The sequence below is a fragment of the Schistocerca gregaria genome, chromosome 6 (genome assembly GCF_023897955.1).
Source record: "Schistocerca gregaria isolate iqSchGreg1 chromosome 6, iqSchGreg1.2, whole genome shotgun sequence".
NCBI classification, from domain to species: Eukaryota; Metazoa; Arthropoda; class Insecta; order Orthoptera; family Acrididae; genus Schistocerca; species Schistocerca gregaria.
This window is the reverse complement of record NC_064925.1, coordinates 388098638-388114921: the sequence shown is the minus strand read 5'-3', so window position 1 is coordinate 388114921 and position 16284 is coordinate 388098638. Positions and strand designations below refer to the sequence as shown.

Genomic DNA, 16284 nt, shown 5'->3' with positions numbered 1-16284 from the left:
TACCCTGTTTTCAAGGTTTTTATAACTGATAAAATTTCTTCAGAATTTGTGGGTGAAAGGAACAAAGATGTAGACACATTTCTCACACTATTGCATGGTGGAGGTGATATTTTGTTGTGTTCTTCCAGTCCACTCACCAACTGTTCACTTACGTTTGCAAAATATTTGTTGAAGGTCCCTGCAAGTTCTGTTGGGCAAGAAATCATTTGTCCTTCATAACATAAGTTCATATTTTTATATTGTTTAGTTTCACTTGTTGTTTGATTTTTTATAACTTCCCATATAGCTTTAGATTTGTTTTTTGAATTTTCAATGTATTTGTCATTTGCCATTGTTTTAGCTTTTCTTACAACATTTTTGAGGATCCTCTTGTAATTATTCAGGTACAAATGAAATTCAGGAGGCATGTTCTGTGTCTTTGCTATAGTGTGTAATCTTCTTTTCTCTGCACAAGATATTCTAATACCTGTTGTAATCCATTTGTTCTTTTTGAAGTTAGGTTGACATTTTTGTCTTTTTAATGGAAATGCAGCTTCAAAGTATGACATGAAGATTTCCATGAATTTTTCAAACTTTTTGTTAGTATTTTCACAAGTACACACTTCATACCAAGTTTCTTCACTTAGTCTCAGTACAAAAATGTTTGTTTGTTTGTTAGTGAATTTCCTTGCTTCTTTTACAAGATCTTCTTTCTCAGTTGTTTCACTTGGGGTGTGCAAAGCAATAAACTGTGCATAGTGATCACTGAAGCCAGTATTAAGATTTCCGGCCCAGAAATTGTTATTTACATTTGTGTTTATTAATATCTGATCAATTGGTGTACTAGTTGTTGGTGTAACTCTTGTAGGAGAGTCAATGGTGGTTTTTATGTTATATGTTTCCAGTAGGGTCATCAAGCTTTGCTGGTCTTTTGAGATTTATTGAAAATCTATATTAAAATCTCCACATATGATCACTGTTTTGTTGAAGTTTTTTATGGTGTTTAAAGCTGCTTCTAGTTGGTGACAGAAATCATTTAAGTTCCCATCAGGGCTCCTATATACACAGATGATTATTAATTTTAATGCAGATACTTCAAAAATTTTCTCTTCAGCTAACAGTTCAATGGGTTTTATGTTAAAATAATCAATGCCACTTTTAACAAATATACATGACCCTCCATGACTGGATGTAATTCTACAAAATGATGAAGAAAGATTGAAGTCTGCAAGTTTTGTGACTGACATTGCATCTTTAGGCAGCCAGTGTTCGGTTATACACACTACAGAAATGTTTTTTAGCTCATCAGTACATAAAATTTCAACTTCATTTAATTTGTTTAGCAATGATTGGACATTTTGATGAATCAGCATGAAATTAAAGGGTTTGTTAGGCTTTGGCATATTTAATTGATCACTTACCTTTACCTTGTCAATAAAAAATCATTCAGGTCTTGCCATCATCAGTACATGAAGCAGTTCTCACTTTATTTAGCATCATTTCAGCTTCCAGTTGTTCATAGTGTAGCTGTTCAGTGCATCATACTTTTTTTTTATTTTAGTGGGAGTATGCGGTTAAATACTTATTTTACGTAGACGAAATTTTTAAATTGACCGCCCGACATTCCTGCGGAGATTCTAGGCAAAGGCCACCAGGTGGCTCAGTTGGGCGCGTTACGAACGCAGTGATTGAGAGTGAAGCTGAAATGTAGTGTGTGTGAGTGGAAAATGTGGCTTCTAGAATTGAGGTTGAGTTTGTTTCCAACTGTATGTGTATTTCCATTGAAGTGTAACGAACATCAAGTTCCATGCATGTGTATAATATCGGGATATGCGGCCGCCAAGACGTCGTGAGAAAGCATAATGACGCTGGCTGCAATAATTGTGAACGGCGCAGGTAGAAACTAGAAATTGACAACTGGCGCCAGTTCATCGTGTCGCTTGTGCTACTTCTCGATGTGACCCAATTTTTGACGTAGCTTCAGTTGCCAGTGACGTATGGCAATGATATCTTGTTGTGACAGAAGTTATAAACGGCAAGCAGATGTACGATGTGTTGCCCTGTCTGTTTAAGCAATTTTGCGGAAAAGGCGTATGTAATCTGATCTTACCAATTTCTGTGTTACTTCGCCCAGAGACTCCCATATCGACCAGGAATGGTGACTGTTGTTTGTGTTGGGGAATATAAAGTTTTTCTGTGGACTGCGTGTTAACGCCAGATTGATTCTCCGTAGGGGCAATGAGACTGAATACAGGAGAGGTGCTAAACAATGTGAATAGACGTATACGTTTGTGTCGCTGATATGCATCATTGCAGCTCACAGGTTCATGTTTTCCAAGTGACAAAAGTTGGAAGGTGTTTATAGGTAACAGTGGACACATGTTGTTTGGTTGTCTACTTACTTTTCTAGTTGCCTCTTGCCACAATTTTTCGGTGTTCTCACCAAATTTACGGAAGTGAGGACTGTAAACTACGCTGAAGAATAGTCTCTTCTTACATGTTGTGCCATACGTCGACGGTAGTCTTCATCATGACCACGGTTAACTCTGTAAACAAGCGCCCAGTGCGTGCGAAAGGGAGGTAAAAGAAACATCAAAACTTGATGAAGACCTGCTTGTGTGTATTGGAAAAAATGCAGGCTACACAGGTCAGAGCAGCACCAAAATGACCTGCACAGCGACGTGAAAGACGCCTGTCTTCATGTGTACCATGTCTGGCAAGGTGAAAGGATACCCGGGCAAGTCAGTGGCTGAGCAGGTGGCTGCCCCTCCCCCTCCACGCTATCAGCCACCCCCACAAGCTCCGGGTGCAGGTATTCTGAAGCAGCAGCCACAACCACCCCCGTACATACCACCTAAAGACGCAAAGCTGTACCCTGCCTCTGTGGAGGCAGCGGCGGCAGCAGCAGCAGCCAAACAGCATCAGCAACAGTACCTCCCGCCTGACCCAGTGCAGGCTCGCTACTACGGACAAGCTGTGGTGGACAGCTACCACGTGCAGGCACAGTATCCGCCACCACAAGCGACCAACCGCCGTCCTCCTACTGTCCAGCAAACTGCTGCAGCAGCTCACCCTGGACAGCTTGCAGGTGCCCCCGAAATGCTGAAATTTGTACGGAAGATGCCTGGGGCTCCAGTTGCACCGACACAAACGGTTCCACCTTCTACTGCTGCTGCGATTGGTGTACCTGAAGCTCAACCGACCCCATCTCAAGCATTAGCAGAGCAGGTGAGCAGGAAACTACACAAGTATTAGAATAGTTGTGTACAGTATGTTACATTGACCAGTTAAATGTGTTCTCGGTTAACACAATTTACTGTAACTCTAAATATTCCAAATTTCCAAAAACACTCACTAAACAATTTATGGAGAACCTAGATTTTAAAATGACATGGTAAAGAAAGAGATATGGTTCAAGTTAACATGTTTCACATATTGCAGGAATGTGAAGCAATATTATTGACCCGTGTCTGATCCCGTAAACAACTTCTAATAAACTTGGGTTCTATCCTTAGAAGTTGTCATCTTACTGCAAACAGTATAAATTGTCATCACTAGATTGAAACAAACAACACAGAAGTGCTTCTCAATCCATATTATACACCGCAAACCACCGTAAGGTACATGGCAGAAGTACATCTTATTGTACCAGTTATTTGGGTTTCCTCCTTTTCCATTCACATATGGAGTGCGGGAAGAATGATTCTCTGGACGCTTCCTTGCGTGCAGTAATTATTCTAATCTATCTTCTTTGTAGATTGATTGCACTTTGCTAGTATTCTGCTGATAAACCGAAGTCTACCTCTTGCTTTACCCTGAACTGAACCTATGTGATCATTCCATTTCATAACCCTGCAAATTGTTACACACAGGTATTTCTATGAGTAGGTCATTTCCAACAGTGACTCATTGATATTATAGTCATAGGCTACTACATGTTTTCGTTTTGAGAAGAGCAAAATTACTTTCCAGAACTTTTAAAGCAACTTGCCAACCACTGCACCACTTTGAAACCTTATCAAGCTCTGACTTAATATTTATGCAACTTCTTTCAGATAGTACTGCATCACCTGCAAAAAAAAAACTGAATTTACTATTTTTATTGTCTACAAGGTCATTAATATAAAACATGAACAGCAAGGGCCCCAACACACTTCTCTGGGACACGCCTGAAGTTACTTCTACATCTGATGATGGCTCTCCATCCAAGATAACATGTTGTGTGCCCCCCTACCAAAAGGTCCTCAATCCAGTCGCAAGTTTTACTTGATAGCTCAAATGATCATACTTTTTACAATAAGTGTAAGTGTGGTACTAAGTCAAATGCTTTTCATAAATCAAGAATAGCCTACAGCATTTACCTAACTGCCTTGATCCAAAGCTTTCAGTATGCAATGTGAGAAAAGTGCAAGTTGGGTTTCACATGTTCGATGTTTTTGAAACCCGTGCTGGTTGGCATTGAGGTTGTCATTTTCTTCAAGATTCCTCATTGTGTTTGAGCTCAGAATATTCAGTACCAATTCATAAACCATTTAATGGTGATTCTGTGCTTACGTTTATTGTACCTTTTCACAGTGACTAGTGTTTTGTCTGTAAATGACTTCATAACATACAGTATCAAACAGATTACATTGTATAACAGATGTTAATTTTGTATCCATTCAGACAGTGTCAAAATTTCAGTTTGCATGTGATGAGTTCCACTTCAATTTTGGTTGTTTTTGAAAACTGTAACATAGCGTGGGAGGTGTAAGTTAAGTTGATTGGTCATGGTTTGCATGAGAGTTGGAAGAGCTAACAATTGTAAATACAAAATAAAGGTGTTAATAAATTGATCTATGGCATAACCCAAGGGCTCTGTATTTAATGCAGTTTTATGTAATAGACAAACATCCAGTTAGTATTTTGACTAGGCCTATATTATGCACATGGTGGCCTATCACATATCAATAATTGAAACTTTTGTGGATGTAGAGATAAAACATAGCACTGATAACTATGTGCATACTCAGGAATCACTTTGAAGTGCATTGAAGAGGGTTCTTACCATCACCCCACATGTTAGGGTTTCTTCCCATACCAGTTGACTGTAGTTTCCCTGTATACTGCCAATGAACTGAAGTCGTTTGTGAGCCTTGCCTACGACTAAACCCATGTGATCATTCCCATTCATATACCTGCAAGCTGTTACACCAAGATATTTGTACATTTTGACTAATTCCAAATGTGACTCATTGTGCTGTAATTATAGGATGATATGTGTTTTTCGTGTTGTGAAGAGTACAGTTTAATATTTCTGAATGTTTAAAAGAATTGATAGTCTTTGTGCCACTTGGAAATCTAAGTTTGCTCTGGAAAATTATGCAACTTTTCTTTTTATTAGTAGATAGGCCCAACTTAATTAACATAGGTGCATTATCTGCAAAAATTATGAGGTTGCTATAGGTCTGATTTTATCTGCCTGTTCAGTAATACACAACCTGAGGGACAAGAGTCCCAATAAACTTTACTGGGGGCACACCTGAATTTACTTCTATTATTGTCAATGCTTCCCCATGCAAGTTAGCATGCTACAACTAGTACCATCCTTACCAAGAAATTCCCTTGAGTCACAATTTTTGTTTGATCCTCGTATAATCATTCTTCTAGCCCCTTAGATCCTAGTATCAAATCAGGTGTTTGCGATGGCTATATTCTTGCTGCATCTCTGCTTATCCAACTGTAGGTGAATATTTGAATTAGGGACCTGTCCTGACTCCCTATGAGAGCAAAATGAGGGGGCTGCTTCATCCTGTTGGAACACAGCAGTGACTTCAATGCCTTTTTGCTGAAGTATGCTTCCAGAAATTGCTCCAGCACATCAACGTAAATGTTTCCTACAGTTGTCTCTTATGCCAAAATGAAACGTCGATAAACTGTAGTCTTTGTGAATCCAAGATACAAAATCACTTTTGGTGTATTTCTTTGCCATTCAGTGGTAGCATGAGGTGGCTAGTTAAGTTTGTTAACTTTTCCGCAGATATGAAATGTGGCCTCTTCAGAAAACAAAGTGCAGTCCATGTGGTGTTCATTGTGTGCAGTGTCTATCAAATCATAACACACAGCTTGACAAGTTGTGTAATCTTTGTGGTCTTATTCGTGAAGCACCTGGGTATAGAGTGCTCCTTTCTTTAATGTAAGTGGAAAACTTTTGAAATCATTGATTTTGGCATTACAGACCCATTGATTAAATGGTGAATTATGTATTTTGACTTCCTCCAGTTGCTTCTCTGATTTGCTGAACAGTCTCTCATTGTATAGGAGCTCTCCCGGTGCATGCGCATGATTCGTCAGCAGGTTTTGCAGCTCTTTTGAACTTATTGGCAAGTAACCAGACATTTGCTCTTGTTGCTGGATTTTCAAATTTCTGAGTGAACTGTTGCACCTCCAGATAAGATAAATCAGACAGTCATGTACTAATAGCCACACATTCTTAGATCATACACATTTTTCATTCCCTTTGATTATCCTGGAAAAAAAAAGAAAAACAATGATAGGCACATGTTAGTACAGAAATGGTTTATTATTATGGATTATATAAATCCATCCAGTATTTCTTTGAAATGGAACAAGACTTTATGACCATGCTGTAACATTTATTTGAAAACTTCTGGTGCCTCCAGCTCTCTTTTAGATATGCAACCTTGTTTCATGGTTCTTAAGCCAAGTGTTAACAATGATTAAATTGTGTTGTGTGCAAAATCCCATTTCATTGCTTTCCGCCAATCCATAGAAATCTGCTGTTCTTCTCTTATTTTATGTCTAGTACTGATTTCTGGTCCTCTACCGTGATTAAATTTTTTCTCCCTTAAATATATGAAAAACTACTTTTACCTCATAAACTGTTTCAATCTTTTATCTTCTGTTGAGCTAGTAGGCATATAAGTTTGTACTACATTTTTGGCTGGTTAACTTCCTTCCTTAGCTACAGTAAAAGCCATTCATCCTGGCTTACCCACAGTCCTGTTTTCTTATTAATTGTTAGACTGACTCCTGCTTTATCCCTGTTTGATTTTGTCAGAGGCTGTAGGATAGTTGTATGTAAGGCATTTTGGATTTTGATAAGTTGAAATACATTCTGATGACATTATGGGTCCAAGCAGGTGCTTGCTATCTGCAGGTTCACTATTTCCGTAAGCCTACTCAAATCTCTCACACATGTGACTTGACAGTATGTCCTGCTTTTTTTCTGTCATGTACCTCAGTAATTTCCACTGTATCTAACATCAGTCTATTCATACCCCATTTATCTAGCATCTCCACTGAAACATGCCCATTTTTGCTACACCTACTGTAAGACTACCTGTATTATTGAGGCACGAGTCATGCATGCTTTTCTACACACCTGCCCCAAGATAAATTTTTAAATGGTGTGTTTTGAGGTGTGACACAACTACCTCTATATTTGTAGCACCATTTGTTCTTTTTCTTTTCTTTTTTTTTCTTTTTTTTGCGCTAGTTTGTGATGACAGACTGATCTGTACAATAGTCAGAGGCTGTAGGATAGTTGTATATAAGGCATTTTGGATTTTGATAAGTTGAAATACATTCTGATGACATTATGGGTCCAAGCAGGTGCTTGCTATCTGCAGGTTCAATATTTCCATAAGCCTACTCAAATCTCTCACACATGTGGCTTAACTGTCCAAATAGTAACTTGAAATTAGTTATGACACATCAAGATGACATCTGCTCATTGTGTGAGGCCTATATCTTACCTCAGAGATTCAATAATGTTCTAATTAAAGTATTTTTTATTGTAAACATACAGAAGAAAATGGAAATTATGCATGCATGATTTAGCAGGTTTCTTTTCTCTTTCGCAATTTCTATGTGCAGCTACAAATATGATACTACATTAGGTGTATTTGGAGATCCTGTCACCCATCTCAACAATGTGTTGAAAGAATTGTGAAATGTACATTTAATTTAATTTAATTCAATTCAAATACAGTGCAGTGAAATGATTTAACATTACAAATGTGTATAGTATTAAAGTGCTATTTCAGACTACAAAATAAATTAAAATATTAAGTCGAAGGGTTTCTGTGATGATGATCTTCAACTTACTAGGAGTTGACCAACAGAAAGTTTTTAATTCACTCTTAAACTCCATCACATTATCTACATGACATTTAGTATGGTCTGGCAGGTTGTTGAATATATATCCCTTCATCTCTATCTTCAAAACACATCATATGTCCACACCTCTCTCTTTAGTTGTGTGGAACCAGCAGACACAGCCCCTTTTGTTCCTGTTGTACCTCACAGCAGGTGCTGACAACATTGCTCCATGAAACATGTAAGCAAGCCACTGGCCTCAATCTAGACTTCTACCCATTGTGTATCCATAAATCTGATTCCTTTATGTACTAATGCTAATAAAATAAAATGGAAATGACACATTGGATGAGTGTAATAACTCCAGTAGCTTACTTAATAAATGTACCATATGTTCCATAGGCTATACCCACAACAAGAATTTCAACTTTGAAAAAACTACGCATATGTGCTTGAAGCTGACTTACTTTACCACGGTTCTTCAATCATGATTGTTGCTGTAGGCCAGCAGTGAGATGCCATCAAGAAAGCACAATCCTGGACACTCACCCATGGCTTCCAGTTTGCCACTGCTAAGACACATGCGTTGTGTACTTGTACTGGGATTGAACTGTTCAACAACATCCAGAACTTTACCTTTGTAATGAACTGCTAAATGTAGTAGAGTCATATTGTTTTTGAGACTTGCATTTAATGCTCAGTTGTCATGGCTATTACATTTTCAGCAGTTTAAAAACACATGCCAGTTGAAACTCAAGACATGTGGCTGTCTCAGTCAAAACTCCTGAGGTGCAGACAAATCCACCCTCATGCATCTGTACAAAGCACTAGTCCTATCCCAACTAGATATTACTGGTGTCTGGCTTCTGGATCTGAGGTCCCTTGGACGTTACAGACACTGGACCCGGTTCAGCACTATAGGGTACAGCATGCAACTGACATCTTTTGGATGAGCTCTGTGATCAGCTTTCTGGTAGAGGCTGTCATTCATCCTTTGCGGATCCACCAGTTGCCAATCAATTATTCAATATATGTCCTCAGTGGCCTTGAATGTTCGTATCGCCTTGCCCTTTTCCCTAACAGGGGGTTCACATACCACAAGAGCAATCCAGTTCTGTTATTCCATGGTATTTGGAGCTAGGTTGTATTCCCGTGGACCCCAAGACTGTAGATATACCGGGAAACTGTGCAGACAGGTTAGTGAAGAAAGCTACTGAGATAGAAATGCTGAAAATGAAGATATTGGGATCCAGTTGCTGGTTGGTGCTGCGTCTTCAGCTTTTGGAGGCTTGAAAAAAAGAATGGTCCACAGTGGCTGCTAGAACAACTACATACCACAAGGCAAATCAAACAATGGAAAATCCAGGGTGGAATGTTACAATATTGTTACATACCGTAAGTGATTCACAGTGACACGGCCATCTTTCCTTCAGCCTTAGCTGGCTACTTTAAGGCAACACCTGACTTACTCATGGTCACATTCTGAGGCGGTATATCCACCCCATCAACGTTGTAGTGTTCCTCTTCTGTGACCCACATACAGTTCAACTGCCCCAGCTTTGTGTTGAACACAAGTGTGACAGTTTTTCACCTTTATTGTTACGCTCTGAGTGTACATTCAATTTGAGAGACTATATATACCTACAATTGTGTAAAACTTGTCACCATGATGTCGTCTCCATATTCCCCATTATGTGACATGAAATTCATCAAGTATTATACAGTGAATGAGGTATCCCAAATGGATGCAGAAGTTGAACTTCATCTGCAGGACTGGCTGCTTCTGTCTGGTGCATCTCATCCTCTCCACTGCATTTTATTACATTTCACTTTTGTTTTTTTTTTTTTTTTTCTTACATTGGCATTAAGCTTGCTAAGTCTGCATTCTTTCTGTAGTGACTGCTGATCGGGCCCAGACTAGACATGAGGGGTGGATAAATTTTAATGGTTGATTCCACCCATCAGCTTTGATTAGTGATGTCATATCAAGCCCACAGGTGCAGCACAAACAGAATTTCAAAATAGTGACCAATGCTCATAAATATTTCCAGTGCACCAAAATATTATTAAATCACGGAATAATGTAGATAGAGAGGTAAAAATTGACACACATGCTTGGAATGACATGGGGTTTAACGCGTGAAAGATATCTTGCACACATCGTTTGGCGAGGATCGTGTGCTGAGCCGCCACTTTAGTCATGCTTGGCCTCCCAGGTCCCTAGACCTCAGTCCGTGCGATTATTGGCTTTGGGGTTACCTGAAGTCGGAAGTGTATCGTGATCGACCAACATCTCTAGGGCTGCTGAAAGACAACATACGACGCCAGTGCCTCACCATAACTCTGGACATGCTTTACAGTGCTGTTCACAACATTATTCCTCGACTACAGCTATTGTTGAGGAATTATGCTGGACATATTGAGATCTTACTTTGTTATGCTAATTATTGCTATTCTGATCAGATGAAGCGCCATCTGTCAGACATTTTTTGAACATTTGTATATTTTGGTTCTAATAAAGCCCCATGTCGTTCCAAGCAGGTGTGTCAATTTTTATCTCTCTATCTACATTATTCTGTGATTTATTCAGTTTTCAAATTTATACTGACTTTTTGATCACCCGGTAGACACTAACAGGATAACATTGAAAAAGTGGATTTCTGGGTGGGAACAAACTAATGTGATGGAAGAACTTAAGTGTCACAGTAATAGTAAAATATAGGAAGTGTAACAGAGACTGGAACAAGATTTAGCTAAAATTCATGAGGAATAATGAAACATGGAATCAACAACTTGAGTTGAGTTATATAGCTCAAGGAGATAGAGCAATTAAAAAAATCAAACCTTAAAAGAAATTGTGCCATATTCTGAAATTGGTACACCCACTCTTAGGTTCCTGCCTATCCTCACACTTGGAAATAGTGTCATGTTCGGGAAAAAATGGCCAAAAGTTTGTGAGAGCCAAGATAATCTATATAATTAATACTTGCTACATTTGCAAGCAGTTTTAGCTATGTTTTTAGGTTTCTGCAGAACCACACCCTTGTAAAGTGTGACATGTTCAGAATAAATAGCATAGTTTGCACCAGTTACTAAGACAACCCAACGTAACAGGCTGCTTACATCCTTGGCATCATAAACTCATGACATCACACATGATGTCATCACTCGAAACAAAGAATTGGAATTGCACACTAGAATTGACTAGTTCTGGCTGCTGAAGTCTTGCTCAGCTCTCCCATCTCATTGCAGCTCCTTACCTTCTGATTTTTTTTTTTTTTTCGCCCTTCTCTCTGCCTTCGATGATTCCACAAAGATCAGATTGACAGTCCATCCTTTTCTTCTCCTGGAGACCTTTAGGCATTGATTATTAAAGAAAATAAGGGCCTGATAACCTTGAGGTTGGGCACCTTTCAGGCACTCTAAAAAATTTCATTAATTCATTCACAGTTGTCCTTATCAAGAGCTACAAGCACCACTTTTGTGAATTCTGTAATGGCTGATACGTACTTCTCCTACTTCAGAAAACTAACTGTGCTTATTGAAGAAGGTTGTATTTCTTCAGATGTCTCAGTAGTTTTTTATGAGTGATGTAATTGATTTTGAGGATGATGAAGGTAGTGAAAGTAGCCTGTAGTTTTCCGTACTCTCTGCTTTTTTTTTTTTTAGTAAGGGACTCATTTATTACATTTGGTATGGGGCATGTATGCTGATGTCTTTGCAGTGTTGTCGTCATGACTTCAATCTCTGTTACGGAAAACTATGTCATTGTGCCTGCAGTGTAATAATTGCCCTAGGTGTTGTGTGCTTCTTAAGAAGATTTTGTTGCAACTACCCTGCCATACCAGAGAAATAGTTATTTACAGAATTTGCCAGTTCCTGAGAATTTTCTGGTACTCCATCTCATCTTTGATTATATGTTAGTACACTTATGTTTGCCTCTTTCAGTTTCATGTATTACGACTGCTCATAATACTTTGTGTGTGTGTGTGTGTGTGTGTGTGTGTATATTTTGTGCCATGCCAGAAATGCTCAAAATGTTTATGAAATTATTATTAATTTCATCCTCAACACCTCTGTTTACATTCACCTCTCCTCACAGTATTATGTTAGTTTTGGGAACTGAGGAGACACTTTCCAGGACTTCAGTTAATTTGTTGAAGAAAATGTCCACACATCACTAGAAGGGTGATAAATGCATGGAATGATTGACTTTTTATGAATGTCTAATTTTGTTAGTTCAGTGGCTGCCAATACAAAATGTGTATCTACATTAATTGTGGCCAGAGCTTATCTAGCTTTAAAATTTTTGCTACCTCTTATATAAATACTCTATTCTCCAACTTTTAAGGTAGTTTCACAGCAGCAACTTGCATATTCAAATGATGGTAGCACTGTATGCTATGTGTCAGTGTCTCTATACCATTACTCTGTAATGCATACTGCTGTGCTGTCTCTGAACAGATTGACAGGCTTTTATAGGAGGGGAACACGTCATATTCATCCTAAAAATGTCCGATTCCTCTTACTGACGACAACAGGTATTTGATCATGTATAGCCCCATAACTACGTGCTATACTCTTAACAGTTAACTCCATCAGCATCCACTTCTCAGTCCCACTGAGATACAAACCATGCCTCTTGTAACACCATCTTCCAATACTACTCACTGACACTAGTACTGTGTGCACCTGGCAAGTAGTTATTAGTGACATTTCCAGCTGTACAGTTACTCAACATACAGCACTGCCAAGGCAACATGCTCATTGGTGCTACCAGCTAGAGAAGCTACTTGCTCAGGTTGCCACCTATGTTCTTAGTCCAAGGCCTATCCAAGCTGGTTCCTTCCCCATCCATTATCACTATCTGATCATATTTCGTGAATTTTGTACACAAACCCTCAGCCCAGCACTTGACTTGAAAATTCACGTGACCTGATACTCTTCCTCTGACTTCTCATGTAATTGAGGATCTACATCCACGTCTATACTGTGCAAACCACCATGAAGTGCATGGCAGACTGTACATCTCATTGTAGCAGTTACTAGGGTGTCTTCCTGTTCCATTCATGTAGGCTATGTGGCATGGGAAGAAAGCTTGTTGGAATGCCTATGTGCATTCTGTAATTATTCTAATGTTGTCCTTAAAATCCCCATGTGAGTGATACATAGGGGGTTGTAGTATATTCCTAGAGTCATCATTTAAAGCTGGTTCTTGAAACTTAGTTAGTAGACTTTTGCGGGATAGTTACCGTCTATCTTCAAGAGTCTGCCAGTTCAGTTTCTTCACCATCTCTGTGACACTCTCCCTTGTGTCAAACAAACCTGTGACCTAAACCTACGCCATGACTGCTATCAAGCAACACTTCTATATTCTTCCTTACATTAGTGGTATTCCAAGCCTTCCTACTCACAGACAGTCTGCTGCATGTTGTTTCCTGCTCATACACCATTGTGAGACTGCTGCCCTCTCAAAAATGGCAGCTGGAACCTATTACTCATAGACAAAACTAAACTGTTGGATTTTGTTTTCTTCCTTACAGCTTTCCTACCAACTGCTAGTACCCAACCACACCCCCTCACCATTGCCTTCCTTCGTCCCCACTAGATTTGTCTTAGCTTCTTCCAAGTCTGCATGAAGGGCACAGACCTTCCTTTCTCACTCTTCTATCAATCTGTCCCTACTGCATGTATTCCAGTTTCAGGAGATGGCCACATTAACCTCCCGAGAGTTCTCCCCACTACATTCCCCTAGTGAAACCATACGCACCCAATGTTTCTCATTACTCGCTTTCCTGTGGCAGCTCCCACAGTTAAATATAACAAAGAAAAAACACACCTATGTAAAAGAATATTCTGAGAGATATTAAGTTCAGTCCACTATAAAACCTCACAACAATGCGTTAATTGTACTTTGAGCACAAGTTTAGTGATATCAGACATATGTATATATACAAATATGTATATTTACATCTGCATACATACACCCTGCAAGCATGGCAGAGAATACCCTGTACCACTGCTAGAGATTCCCTTTCCTGTCCCACTTGCAAATAGAGCGAGGGGGGAAAAAAACTGTCTGTAGGCCTCTGTTTGAGCCCTCGTTTCTTGTATCTTATCTTCATGGTCCTTACCCAAAATGTACAGGGTGTATCAAAAAGAATCATCTGATTTGGCACATCTGTATTTCTGAAACTAATAAATGTATACAACGACAGAGAAGGAAAGTTGCTACTCATCATATAGCGGAGATCCTGAGTCACTATAGATACAACAAAAAGATTCACACAGTTATAGCTTTCAGCCATTAAAGCCTTTGTTAGCAATACTCACACACACACACACACACACACACACACACACACACACACACACACACACACACACACACACACACACACAAACTTGCGCACGCATCTGCAGTCTCAGATAACTGAAACCACACTGTGAGCAGCAGCACCAGTGTGCATGATGGGAATGGCAACTGGGTAAGGAGGAGGCTGGGGTGGGGAGGGGGAGGGATAGTATGGTGGGAGTGGCAGACAGTGAAGTTTTGCAGTGTAGACGGAGGACAGGAGAGAAGGTGCAGAAGGGGGAGGGGGTAAGTTGTGCCTATCGCGACTCAGCATCTCCGCTATATGGTGAGTAGCAACTTCTCTTCTCTGGTATTCCATCCTGGATTTTCCATTGTTTGAAACATATACAATGAATATTATTTCTTGATGAGTGGGAAACTCAAAAAGATCTGATAAATGAAAAGCACCAGTTTGCTTTTGTTCTACAATATTACTTTTATTGTTAACAGGTTTTCAGCTTACAAGGCCATCTTCAGACATTTACTGTTTATTATCACCATAGAAGTTACAATGTTTGCAAACAACATTGGAAGAGAAGTGACACGTCTAGACTGAAGTAGAAACATACAGTAAGAAACATCTTCGACAGTGTGGTGGTAATGCAAAGAAAAAGTTAAAAAAATAACAGTACATAAATAACAATGGAGTAGACAGGAAAACCTTTAACACAAAATAGAAATAGCATACCTACATAAGTTTCTGTTAATAAACAAAACTAATAAAATAAAATTAGTACTAGACAGGGCTACATCAGAAGGTATGAAACATGTGAGTGATACACAAACCAATTAAAAGAAGAGACAATTATCAGTTAACGACAGAACACATAAAGATCTTAAGCAACATCAATAAGATACATACCACAGGCTTCCAAGTCCTTCCTAAAGACCCTACTGAATTGTTTTAAAGAGGATGTTAAATATGCAAGCAATTCATGCAATAGCATATTCTCTGAGCTGGAAGCAAAACTGTTTGCTGATATGAACCAAGTGCCTCCTAGAATGTACGGACTTCCTAAACTGCATAAACAAGATGTTTGTTTGTCCAGTTGTATCATCATTCACTGCTCCATCTCACAAACTAACTAGTAACCTGGCTGTCCTTATTATGAGCAAGACTAAATTCAAACCAAAGCACGGTATTTCAAACTCTGTGGGCCTAGTAAATAAGTTAAAAGGTATATCTGTCTCACACAGTGATAAATTAGTATCCTTTGTTGTCAGCAGTTTGTTTTCTAACATACCATTGGTAGAATGCATTGATATTCTGACAGAGCTGATGCACAAGACTAATGTCAATCCTGTGGAATTGAATGACTTGAGACTAGACACGCAGACATGCTTGGGACACAACTATTTCCAGTTCCAAGGGACTCTTTATAAACAATTAGATGGCTTAGCTATGGGTTCCCCTCTTGTCCACTGTTGGCTGAAATATTTATGGACCATTTTGAACAAAATTTTCTAAAAACAGAACCTTTGAGTGCAAATATCAAATACTGGTTTAGACATGTAGATGGTGTACTGTGTATGTGGACTGGTACTATAAGACAACTCAACATATTTCTGAAAAACCTAAACAGTCAACAGAAAAATATCCAGTTCACAATGGAGATTGGCAACAAATCCATAAACTACCTAGACCTCACCATTGACATCAGTAAACACACACACACACACACACACACACACACACACACACACACACACACACACACAAATTGTTTCAAAATTTACAGAGAAACTACAACTACAGACACAGTAATACCTTCTTGCTCACAACACCCCATAACTCACAAACATGCAGCTTTCCACTCAGTGATACACTGTCTCATATCCATCCCCATGTC

The 16284-nt window shown here is 39.0% G+C and overlaps 1 protein-coding gene across 1 annotated transcript in view; it reads left to right on the top strand.

The window, feature by feature from the left end:
- The first annotated feature begins 704 nt into the window (after positions 1-704).
- LOC126278071 (coiled-coil domain-containing protein 85C) overlaps positions 705-16284 on the top strand; it is a 94164-nt gene continuing 78584 nt past the window's right edge. Inside the window, exon 1 of the mRNA XM_049977902.1 lies at positions 705-3207. Coding sequence (XP_049833859.1) covers positions 2680-3207 — 528 coding nt within the window. The 5' untranslated portion in view covers positions 705-2679. The remainder of the gene's footprint in view (positions 3208-16284) is intronic.